This window comes from Charadrius vociferus, unplaced genomic scaffold, assembly GCF_000708025.1.
Source record: "Charadrius vociferus isolate BGI_N301 unplaced genomic scaffold, ASM70802v2 scaffold66, whole genome shotgun sequence".
Lineage (NCBI taxonomy): Eukaryota > Metazoa > Chordata > Aves > Charadriiformes > Charadriidae > Charadrius > Charadrius vociferus.
The window spans coordinates 101521-113563 of NW_009648654.1; the positions used below are offsets into that span (position 1 = coordinate 101521).

The following is a 12043-nucleotide window of genomic DNA, read 5'->3' on the forward strand; positions in this document are numbered from 1 at the left end:
CTGCCCTGAACAGTTCTTCGTACTGTTATGAGTAGCTGATTGGTGCAAAGGTAAAATTCATGTAAAGCTGCTAAAAACAAGGTTTGAAAAAATTCTACAAGTTGAATTAAACCTACATATATTTATGCCCTTCATTGGTTCTTTAGGGGGGAAGGAAAAGTGCATCTACATTTCTTTTTTTGAATCAGTTACTACTTTTTCTTTTGAGCTGTTGTCTGTTATTAAGATATAGGCTGACTCCTTTCTGAGAAAATACAAATTTTTTTACAAATATCTGCTTTTTAGCAGTCTGAATAAAAAGAGTACCCAATATTAATTCACATTACACAATGTCAGTAAATATTATTAGAAGCTAGAATAAATGCGGTACATTACAGCACTTTTACAAAGTTGAATCACATTCAATATTAAATATATTTGTCTCCCTAGAAGGAAAACAAAACTATTTGGGTCTTCACAGGTCAAAATAATTTCTTTCTTACAGCCAGAAGATCTGTTTGTTTGTGACATGAAAGAACAGGACATCAGTAGTCCACCACCGCACAAGAAACTAAAGAAAAGCCAGTGCTCACCTCTTTTTATGAATGCCTACATTATGAGAGGTGTGTAGCAAATGTTTTTAGTGATGACTGAAACACTGTATATACATATCCACAAATCTGAAATTCAAAAACATATTCTTTATACATGGAAGTTACAGTGAAATAAACATGAAACTATAAAATAAATTGTTTTGCAAAGGAATATGTACAATGGAATGTAGTCCATGATAACATCCTGTGGGTGTCATTTACATTTTAATCTTCTCATGTGGCTATACATCATCTTTTTGGCGCTAATTTTTAGTGCAGTATATTAGTAGATTGTGGGAGGAGCTGGAGATTTACAGAATTTTTATACCAGCAGTTTTGCCTATTCAGCAACTGTGGTTTGGATCCTTTTACAACCATTGGCTGTGATAAAAGGTTCTAAATTTTGGATAGGTGAAAAAAAGTATGAAACTTTTCTTTTGCAGGTGGACAGTGATAAAAAGCTTTTTGCTGTTGTGTAAGATTTGTATCTGTTGCTTTAGAAAGTATTTAGGCATTCTGATTTTCCTGAACCAGAAGTTTATGTAAGCTGAGTGAATTGGTTCATGTAGTTGCCAAGCTACTCTCCATGATATTTGAAAAGTCATGGCAGTCAGGCTGAAGTCCCCAGGGACTGGAAAAAGGGAAAAAGCGCACCCATTTTTAAAAAGGGTAGAAAGGAGCACCCTGGGAACTACCAAACTGTCAGCCTCACCTCTGTACCTGGGAAGATCATGGAACAGATCCTCCTTGAAGCCATGCTAAGGCACATGGAGAACAGGGAGGTGATTTCAGATGGGCAGCATGGCTTCAGCAAGGGCAAACGAGTGGCCTTCTATGATGGAGTGACTACATCAGTGGACAAGGGAAGAGCCACAGATGTTGTCTACCTGGAGTTTTCTAAAGCCTTTGTCCCTCACAACAATTGGAGAGGTATGGATTTGATGGGTGGACTGTTTGGTGAAGGAGGAACTGATTGGATGGTCGCATGCAGAGGGCAGTGCTCAACGGCTCAATGTGCAGATGGACATTGGTGACAAGTGGTGTGCCTCAGGGGTGCGTACTGGGACCAGTACTATCTTCATCAGTGACATAGTGGGATCGAGTGCACCCTCAGCAAGTCTGTAGATGACACCAAGCTGAGTGGTGCAGCTGACATGCCTGAGGGATGGCATGCCATCTGGAGGGACCTGGACAAGCTTGAGAAGTGGGCCTGTAGGAACCTCAAGAAGTTCAACAAGGCCAAGTGCTGGGTCCTTCACCTGTGTCAGGGCAACCCCTGGTACCAATACAGGCTGGGGATGAAGGGATTGAGAGCAGCTCTGCCGAGAAGGACTTGGGGGGTACTAGTGGATGAAAAGCTGGGTATGAGCTTAAAATGTGCACTCACAGCACAGAAAGCCCACCATATCCTGAGCTGCATCAAAAGATTTGTGGCCAGCAGCTTGAGGGAGGTGATTCTGTCCCTCTGCTTTGCTCTGGTGAGACCCCATCTGGAGTACTGCGTCCAGCTATGGAGCGCTTAGCACAGGAAAGACGTGGACCTATTGGATCAAGTCCAGAGGAGAGCTACAAAAATAATCAGAGGGATGGAGCACCTCTCCTGTGTGGACAGGCTGAGAGATTTGGGGGTGTTCAGCCAGGAGAAGAGAAGGCTTAGGGGAGACCTCATTGTGACCTTTCTGTACTTAAAGGAAAGATTGGGACAACCTTTTAGCAGGGCCTGTTGTGATAGGAGAATGGCTAATGCTTTTTAAACTAAAAGAGTGTAGATTCAGACTAGATAGAAGGAAGAAATTTTTTTACGATGAGGGTGGTGAAGCACTGGAACAGGTTGCCCAGGGAGGCGGTAGGTGCCCTGTTGCTGGAAACCTTCAAGGTCTGGTTGGATGGGGCTCTGAGCAACCTGGCGTGGTTGAAGATGTCCCTGCTCATTGCAGGGCAGGTTGGACTAGATGACCTTTAAAGCTCCCTTCCAACCCAAAGTATTCTGTGATTCTCTGTGTACCTAAGGAAAACTCATTTCATATTTTTGGCAACATTACAACTTTATAAATGATTTATAATTATTGTCCAACTATCCATCATGACACAATAAGATAACAATAAATATTTTTTCAGAGAATCAGTGGGTAATCAAAGAAAAGTACTAGCATTAAAAAAAAGTAAAAGTTTTTTAAACATTTCACAAATACATATGCAAATTCTTTAGAATCTCAGGACTGATAAAATTAGTAGACTTCTTAAGTCATTGCAGTATGTAAAGAAATGTACAAGTAGTGTTTCTCCTTGAATTTGTGCAAGTAGTTTCTGTCCTGGAATTCGTCACTAACTAAAAGTTAACACTGGTGTCCTAAGACAATCCATAGTTATCCTGTAAAGATAAGTAATTATCTCATACCTTTGTTTAGGTTCCTGTATATTTTTTTCCTCTAATACACTATTTGCTAAGATGCCTAGCCAAAGGAAATGAATCAAGTATGTGAATAAAATTTTCTTAATCGACACATTTTAAAATTAATTCTAAAAATATATTTTTTTCTTCTTTTTCTCTTCTTAGGGGCAGGCGCAGTTATCCATACTCATTCCAAGGCTGCTGTTATGGCTACCCTTCTTTACCCAGGGAGTGAGTTCACTATTACCCATCAGGAGATGATAAAAGGAATCCAGAAGTGTACTTCAGGAGGATATTATCGGTACTTCTGTATATTTAAGAAAAGAGGCATGCTAGTTGATGATTTGTTTTCAGCAATATAAATAGATAACAGGGCATTTGAGTTACATGCATCAAAGTATGTAATGTAAAGTATTAGGAAGGTCTCAAGCCTATGGAAGAGATCTGAGACAAAATCTTGTAATGTCAAGGTTTCTGTGATCTGTTGAGCTACAGAAACAAACCAAATAAAGAGCTATGTCCTGACAAATATCTCAAGAACAGAGATGTTAACATATCTATACAATGTTAAATTGAAACTGGAGCCAACCAACATTACGTTGGATTAGTAACGTACAAACTACATTTGGGTGGACTTCACATAACACTGCCTGTGCTAGTTTAGGGCATGTTAAAAGAGTAGAGAATATCAGGTTTTACTTGACAGACTTTGAAAGGAAATTCAGAATAAACAGCTCATTAAAGATAATGTTATTACTGTTCAAGGATGAGCTCTGAGGTAAGTGCTGAGTTATTCCAAATTATGTGTGATGGCTTGTTTTGAGGACTCCACCCACAGAGTGTTGAATTGGGATCCGCAAACAACATTTATGTAATATGTGACAATTCAATGAAAAATTGAAATGCTAAATTCTTTCCACTTTTTGATGTTAATTTTTGTAACTAACTATTTCCCTTTGGCAAGAGAGCAAGCCATATGTCGGACGTGCAATTTTATGCTCGGGCATATTTTATTCAGTTTTGGTTGACTTGCCAGCTTTAACTTCTTGTTAGCATTAGCATTTGTATTTTTAGTGTGGCAAAAGACACACCTTATACTGAATTGTCTTACAACACTGGTTTTAAAAAAATCCACAGCAGTTTTCTTTTTTGGATGTGCATTTTGAATTCTCAAACATTCCTAAATGTTAGTCAGGAGACATTGTATTTATTGGGTTCCGTATCTCCAAGTTGTCCTGTGTCATCCTGTTAGTTTACCAGAAAAACTAAAGAAATAACAGCTCCAGATTACATGGTTCTTAAGTACATACTTGTCCGTGCTACACTGATTCCACTGTCTTGCCTCATACAAGGATCCCCATTGAATTCAAAAGAAATTCAATAGTACAGAATGGAATCTTTCAAAAAAGGGATTGACAGTATATTGTTTCTAATTACATAAACTTTTTCTGGAAGCTATCCAGGAAAATGCTACAGATAGGATAACCAGAAGTATTTGTTGGCCTAAATATGATCTGAGTGACAGATCATTTGCCAGAGTGCCAGAACAGTTTTACCTTTTACTTCAGTAGAAGGAGAACTAGATCTGTAGTGAGAACTAGATTGTTAGTAAATAGCTTTGAAAGTCTCAGATTATCCCAAGATATTTTATATAAAGGTTTGACTAAATGTAGGCAGCTTATATTTCAATAAAACTAAAGAGATATCAAGTATTTAACTCATTCAGAGTCTTCTTGGGGTTTTATAGATATCTTGATAAAAAACTTCTAGTTATGTTTAGGAATCCATTATGGTATTTATACCTGCTTCCGAACTCATGTCCAAGCAGAAAGCAGAACCTAGGAAACCAATCCTTTACCTCATTCGGCCTCACTAGTAGTAAACACTCCAAATCTAATTTTAATGATCAGAATATGGAAGAATCAAACTAAACCTACAAAACCCAATTTTCTTTTAATTTTCTTCATTTACTGTTTTTATAGACTTCTTTGGGAAAGCATCAGCATTGAAAACACTAAGGGATGAGACTCTCTAATTTTCTGAATATCTGATTTGAAGTACAAGCTGTATTATTTTTACAATTGCTTTCTCTCTGTGTTTTATAGAAGTAAGTACTACTAGCATCCACTCATGAAATATCTGTGTGATCTCAATGATAAATTTGAACCTGAACTGGGGACTTCCTAAATTTAAACAAGTTTCTGCCAGTGTTAATTAAGGTTCAAACAATGCCAGAAGAAACTCTTACGCAAGTTCCACTGAGTAACATGTATCATCTTGTCTTTGGAACTGGGGTTCTCAAGTTCTTTTAAAATCACATATAGCCCACCAATGACTCCATCGCAGAGAATTTATTTTTCATGTGTTGACTCTACTTTCTATTTATATACCTTAGCAGGACAGTCTTATTTCCAGGGGCTTTTTGGACTACCTAAATAAATTTTTTCTGCTCTCCAGCAAACAGCTTAATTTCCTTCTTCATTATGTGATTCTTTTAAATAATTTAATCTGAGATAAAGCTTGTAGATGATGCCAATACAGGATGAGGATAGTCTGAAAAAGTTGCAAAGGGACCCAACTGCAAAGTGATAAGTGAATAAACAGCTACACCTACTACATTAAAGTGTTACTTTCTTTTTGTGCCTCAAGTGTAACTCAGGTATTGCCAGCATAGCATATGTCTGGGAGTGAGAGACGTTCCTGAGAGTTCTTATGTTACAGCATGATTTACAAGAGAATAGTGTAAAATCAATAGTGTTGAGAATTTATTAACATCTTTACACAAAGGAGAATCTCTTTCTTAGGGAAAGGCTTCAAACATCCAAACACAGCGTTTTAAATCCATGAACATTAATCTTTCTTTTAGATACGATGATACACTGGTGGTTCCCATTATTGAGAATACACCAGAAGAGAAGGATCTCAAGGAGAGAATGGCACATGCGATGGAAAAATACCCAGATTCTTGTGCTGTATTGGTCAGACGTCATGGAATTTATGTATGGGGAGAAACATGGGAAAAAGCCAAAACAATGTGAGTACAATTTAGAAATAGGGTATCTTTTGCTATTATACCTCAAAATCTTAATGACCTTAATGTCATGTGTATTTCCAACCCATGGACGATGATTCATAACATTAAGTTCTGGCCTCACTGAATGTGTAGGGAGCTTTTGAGAATGGGTTTACACGACTCCACCACTTGGTTTTCCTTTCATATCAGTGCTGGCTGATAGGGTTTCTAACATTTTCCTTTTGTATGGACAAGTCCCTTCTCATATGAAACCTGGAGGCAATCTCTGCTTTTACATGACACCCACCAATACTGTTTGGGTAGTCCTCCCTAGTCCTAGTTTTGGAATTTACTTCTTTATTTCTGATGGAAATGCAGCAAATCACGATCATGTAGCAAAAATGCTGGGCATTTTACGTACCGCATAATGGAAATAAATGATAATAGAGCTGTCCAGTCAGACCGTCGTATTGCTGATGTAAAGCTCGTGGAAGAAAACTATTAATTTTCATAAAACATGGTAAGACTTAAGCCTTACTTTACACTTCACTTTTTTTCCTTTTAATTTTAGGTGTGAGTGTTATGATTACTTGTTTGATATTGCAGTGCAGATGAAGCAGCATGGGCTAGATCCTTCAAAACATCCAGCAGGAGAAAACGGGATCTTGTAAATGACAACATTTATATTCAGGTGTGAATTTATCTGTAGAGTTGATCTGTTTGGAGGGGGAAACTACAGATGACACCATCACTTCAGTCTGCTTTCCCACTCAGGAAATGTTAGTATTGCACAACTCCCCTGCTCCGCTCTATTACCACTGCAATTGTATCTATGCCTAAAATAATGCTCCTTTACCACACAATGCAAGAAAAAAACATGTATTAATAATTAAGTATGTCCCAGGCATATTTTAGCACCTATGTACAGCATGGAGTGCAACTGATTTTTAAAACTAAATTGTATCAAGCATTACCAGAAAAAGGCAATAGAGTAAAAAGACTCCAGCCTACTAAGCTAATCTATACAGAGATGTCTGAACAGCCACTTTTGTCTTCAGCTTGCAGGATCAGGTTTGAGTTCAGTCCATCTCAGTGGTATTACTTCTGTGGTAGGTTGGTTTTTTTCCCTTCATCAGAAATGGCTGGTTGCAATTTAAGTTTCATTGATTAGTGTCACCTGTTTACTTCATACAGCAAATTACCATGACTTTCTGTTTTCTAATGTGGCAATGATCAATGTTTTGAAAGTTTTCATAACAAATATTTTAAAGTAAAAGCATGTAGATAATATGATCAGGCAGTACTTTACATGAAGGATCCCTGAAACAATTCTCACATAAGCAATATACAGCTCATAAATAAAGTGGTAGCGTAATGTTTTGCAGTCTGGAACACTTCCTGAAAATCTAAGCAAGTTTAAAGATACCAGTACTGAGATTATAAAGGAGTTGCTCTGCCAAAGTGATGGTCTAATTAAACTGGATAGGCTAACTTGTTGCACAGAGTTGGCCCATCAGATAATCCTCTCCACCCACCACGTTTGCATCAGAAGAGATGACAAATGGCTGCTCAGGAAGCATGGGCGAAGAACAGACAGGTACTTGGATCATTAGCCTTTATGCCCACACTAGAGGAGGAAACAGTGGGCCAGGAGGCTTGCTGTCAAGTGAGTCTCTGTGTGAACAAGTATTTGGAGTGCTGCCACCACATACAGAGATGAAGACACGGTGGCTACCACACCTGCACAGAGCTACCTCATGGCCCACAAGAACCATTCTAAAATTGCGTCTCAGCTCCTGCAGTTAAATAGGTTGGGCTAACATAGTGGCATTAATATTCCTTTGTCTATTTCTTATGACTACATGCCTAGTTTTAGAATATTTTCACTTTTATCTTGTTTCTCCTTTACAGATTTCTTACGTGATGATGGGAATTCCAGATTCCACCTCAGTCTGTTAAAACCACAAGGGGGTGCTGTTATGCTCTGCTGATTGACAGATGTTAGCAGTCAGTTTTGACTGTTGAACACATACAAGAAGAAAAGAAGAGTTAAAAAAAAAAGCAAAAAACAAAAAAAGCTGAACCATCATTGCTATTTATCAATCCTGTCAAATGCTACCATAGAAGCAATGAAAATTCAGATGCAAAAAAAAGATTTTGAAAAAAGCTATGGAGAACTAATGTGACATTTTGTTTGTGTGCCTTAAAAATTCATGTTTCAACAACCTGCATTTGTTGATCCTGCTCTAGTGCCACATCATTTAACTTGTTCTAAGTCTCCATTTCTGAAAGTTATAGATGCCTTTATTCTTGGGGGAAAAAAGTGTGGACAACCTCTTGATTAGAAGTTAAGAATAAAGTTTAAAGCATGGTTTGAACTGTTGATTCATTCATGCTGTATTTGTAAGATTTTTTTAATTAAGCCTGTAGCATATGTATTTTTAAATTCTCTTAATTGTCATTATAATGAGTAGGAAACATAATTTTATAGCATGCGTCTGGAAGTTGTTACTGAGAGACTGCTCTTGGTCTTGTCTGTTTTTTAGCTCTTTAAATTCATTTACTTTCAATAAGATTTTGTTTATTACAAATTTTAAACAGCTTTTTATGACCTATGATTAGCCAGCCTAAGGTAGATTTAATCAAACTGCTCATTAAAATATAGTCTTGCATATTTATGTGTCTTAGTGTCTTCTTTCGAAATCTCTTCAAATGGCCCCCCAGTGGCATCAGTCTAAGCCTTGATTGACCAACTGTCTGAGCGAGTATTGAGACTCCAGTCCCAAGAGTCAATTGAGACAGGGTAAGCGCCGCTTGACTGTGTTTTCTGCTAGGAGCCATGCATTTACCAACACTTCCCATTGCATCATCTCTGGTGCTTTTTTGAGCCGGTATTAACTCTTCAACCTAAGAGAAAACTACTGCAGTAGTTGGGGGAAGAAAATTATTATATTGTTTCCTAATAAGCCACTGGTAAAACATTGAATCAACTCAGAGGTGGGTCCAAAGACAACTGGAGCTGGGCAAAAGATGAGATGGCTGAAGCCAGAGATGGCAGACAATGCCCCCATTTCATGGGGATAACTATTCAGACTTCTCAGCTACTTGTCAACAGGCATTTGTTGTGGATGTTCTGAAAAGTTCAGAAAACACTGAAATCTGTGGAAAGTACTCTGCTAAACCAAGAAATCAGGAAGAAACTCCTTAGATTTTTCACCCATTAATGAGCATTGACTCTAGTTATGTATGTCAGACTGCTGATTATAGCATTGGTCTCCCTAGTTACTGGTAATTGTGCTCTGATGTGCTTGCACAAAAAACATCCTGCCTTGGCTTTGTGGGTATTGTCACCAGGCTCTGTCAAAACTCATTTGCAGTAAGGCATCATGGTATAAGCCAAGCATCTGCTGACCTGATCCAACCTCCTGGGTACCAGCTGTTTCTAAGCAGTAAGATGTCACCTGTGCCACAACAACCTGGTATAGCCACGAGAGTTGCTGCTATGCTGGCAGTTCGTCAGCAACCAGATCCCTCTTATCTCCAAATCCTTGTAGCAGCTACAGCCTGTCATTCTGTGCTGCACAAGAGAGCATGTTCAGCATCTGCTGCTACCAGACCAAGAGCAGCTGTCAAAGATGACATTGAGACCTCATTCAACTGATGAAGTTACCACTCCACAGGAATGATTCATTATATAATGATTTGCTATCAGAAACTTGCTGAGTACTCATCTACTAAGATAACATACCCCCACCTCTCTGGGACGCTTCAACTTCTCAACAGTAAATACCTAAGCTTTGCTCTCAAATTTTCCTTTCCCTGTCATTTCACCCTGTCAGGTGAAATAACTCTTCAGATATCAGCTGAAGAGTTGTTAAAGGAATTGCCATATAGTTCAGATAGGCATCTTTTTTTCCCCCAATCATTGGACTGCAAGACTCACCAGCATCAATTACAGTGAATTAAATTGAACAAAATCTTTGCCATTCTATTCTTACATTAAAGGAATACCCATATTTAGTTCTTTTAGGGATTTCCTTACACATTTTAGGAACACAGGAACATCATTGACTGTTTTGTGGTTTATGCCATTGACTTTCTTTCGGAACTCCCTTCCCAAACACTTGTGCTACCTGATTCTTAAAATTCATTAATAGTAGTGGTGCTACGCTGACAGACTTGCAGGTTTCATTAAAGTTGGTGTCTTGTGACCATTAGGCACATTTGTCCTTCCCTGCTGTACGTAGTGCTGTACCTGCAGTGTGGGACCTTTAAAACTTAGGGAGAGGGTGACCTTAATTATTATGAAAGAGAGGTTATCACTAAGTTACTGCAGGTTGTTGAATATATGTTTATTGATACCTTTTTTTTTAGTTATTAGCCATTTGTTTGTGGGTGGCAGATAGTTTGCAGTGACTCCACATTTTGTGAGTGTATGTGGATTGCAGTAAGAACTTGGGTGAAAAACACTATTTTTTAGATCAGAGAGTGACTTTGGACAAGCTGCATGCTCCTCTGCTCCACTTAAGCACAAAACGTATCAAGTATTTTCAAGACTTCAGATGTACAACTAACATGAAGGGAAAGCAGATTGTATTTCCATTAGGTTTTCTTCCCTATGGTCATGCTAATGAAAATGCTTCTTCATGTGACAGTCCACTTAGTCTTGAAATCTAGTCACCATCTATTGATTTTGACCTTTAATTCTTTATTTAAACTGCTAGATTTCTGCCAAAAAAAGTAAATTCCTGTGCTATTCTGATGATGCTGTCAGAATAGGACATAATTGTGTTATTCCATAATACTGAAGTTTTTTAAGGATAAAGATGATTTTACACTTGGTATTGTGTTCGGCAAGTATGATGACAAACTACAAAAGAAGACTCAAAAGGAAAGCTATTTTGCTAAATATATTCTGCTGGAGTCATGCTTATTACAAATATTCACTTCCTCATCCAGCTACAGTTGGCCAGTCTGTAGACTTTCCAAAATCTGTGTGAAATAGCAAACTTCTATAGTAGTCGTAGAGTTCTTATAGGATTCCAAGATGCTCAGAGTCCCATTCAGTGGTATGAAAATGAGCTAAGTACGCTCTTCTCATGACTGTGTGTGAACTCTCAACAAAGAAATCAGTGACTTCACAGCTTTGGCTTCATAAACTTGTGAAATTATTACTGTTTTCCGAAGTGTTCAGAGAGGATCTTACAGTTCAGCTCAAATTATACAGAACAAAAATATGAAAATTTCCCATATAATTTAAAGCATCTAAACGCTCATTTTTAAGTCTAGATCATTTTCTGGTGTGAATTGTAGGCTAATAAGCCAGCTAGATATTTTTATACATTTGCAGCAAAGACTTGATCTCCATCAATTTTCTAGGTTTAGTATCACCAGACAGGCTTATTTAAAAATGACATAATTCCCATTTCAAGTGGTTCATCCAAAATACTAATCAAGTTCCAGTATTTCCCAATAAAAGTAATTTCCTAGAAGACATCTCACTTGCTTTCCAAGAAGGAAATAAAACTGCATAATACAGCACCTTGAAATGTTAGGAGATAGAGCTCTAACTTATGGTAAGCAGTTATAATGCCAGTGTAAGTCCTCTAGTGAATGCTGTAATGCCTGAACAACTGGCACCCTATTTCCTTTAACTCTGAAATCATCATTTAAAAATTAACATCTAAAAAGCCCACCGACTAGTGGAACAATGCAAATAACCCAGTAGCCTTCCTCTAAATTCTTTTTTGCCACACTTTTTGGCAAATATGGCTGTAATAATTTTTTGCCAGTTTACAGGACATCGGAAATTGACAAAAAAAAACCCCAATCTTGAGCACTTAAGATGGCTTTCTTCTGTATCAAGGAACAGATAAAATATATGGTTTAGTATTGATCCTTCTTAATTTCAAAATTCTTTAAAAACCTCTAAGCTGATATAAGTTAAGGTATCCCTACTGCAGGAATTATCAGTCAGGCACTCTACAGATTCATAAACAATAAAGAAATTAGGAGAACGCTTCACTTTTGAAAACACTTTGGATTTGTAGTTCTCTTTTATTTAAA

The 12043-nt window shown here is 37.7% G+C and overlaps 1 protein-coding gene across 1 annotated transcript in view; it reads left to right on the plus strand.

The window, feature by feature from the left end:
• APIP (APAF1 interacting protein) overlaps nucleotides 1–8038 on the plus strand; it is a 12043-nt gene extending 4005 nt beyond the window's left edge. The window contains exons 3-7 of the mRNA XM_009886445.1: nucleotides 485–602; nucleotides 3130–3265; nucleotides 5831–5998; nucleotides 6549–6668; nucleotides 7889–8038. Coding sequence (XP_009884747.1) covers nucleotides 485–602; nucleotides 3130–3265; nucleotides 5831–5998; nucleotides 6549–6648 — 522 coding nt within the window. The 3' untranslated portion in view covers nucleotides 6649–6668; nucleotides 7889–8038. The remainder of the gene's footprint in view (nucleotides 1–484; nucleotides 603–3129; nucleotides 3266–5830; nucleotides 5999–6548; nucleotides 6669–7888) is intronic.
• Nucleotides 8039–12043: the final 4005 nt, after the last annotated feature.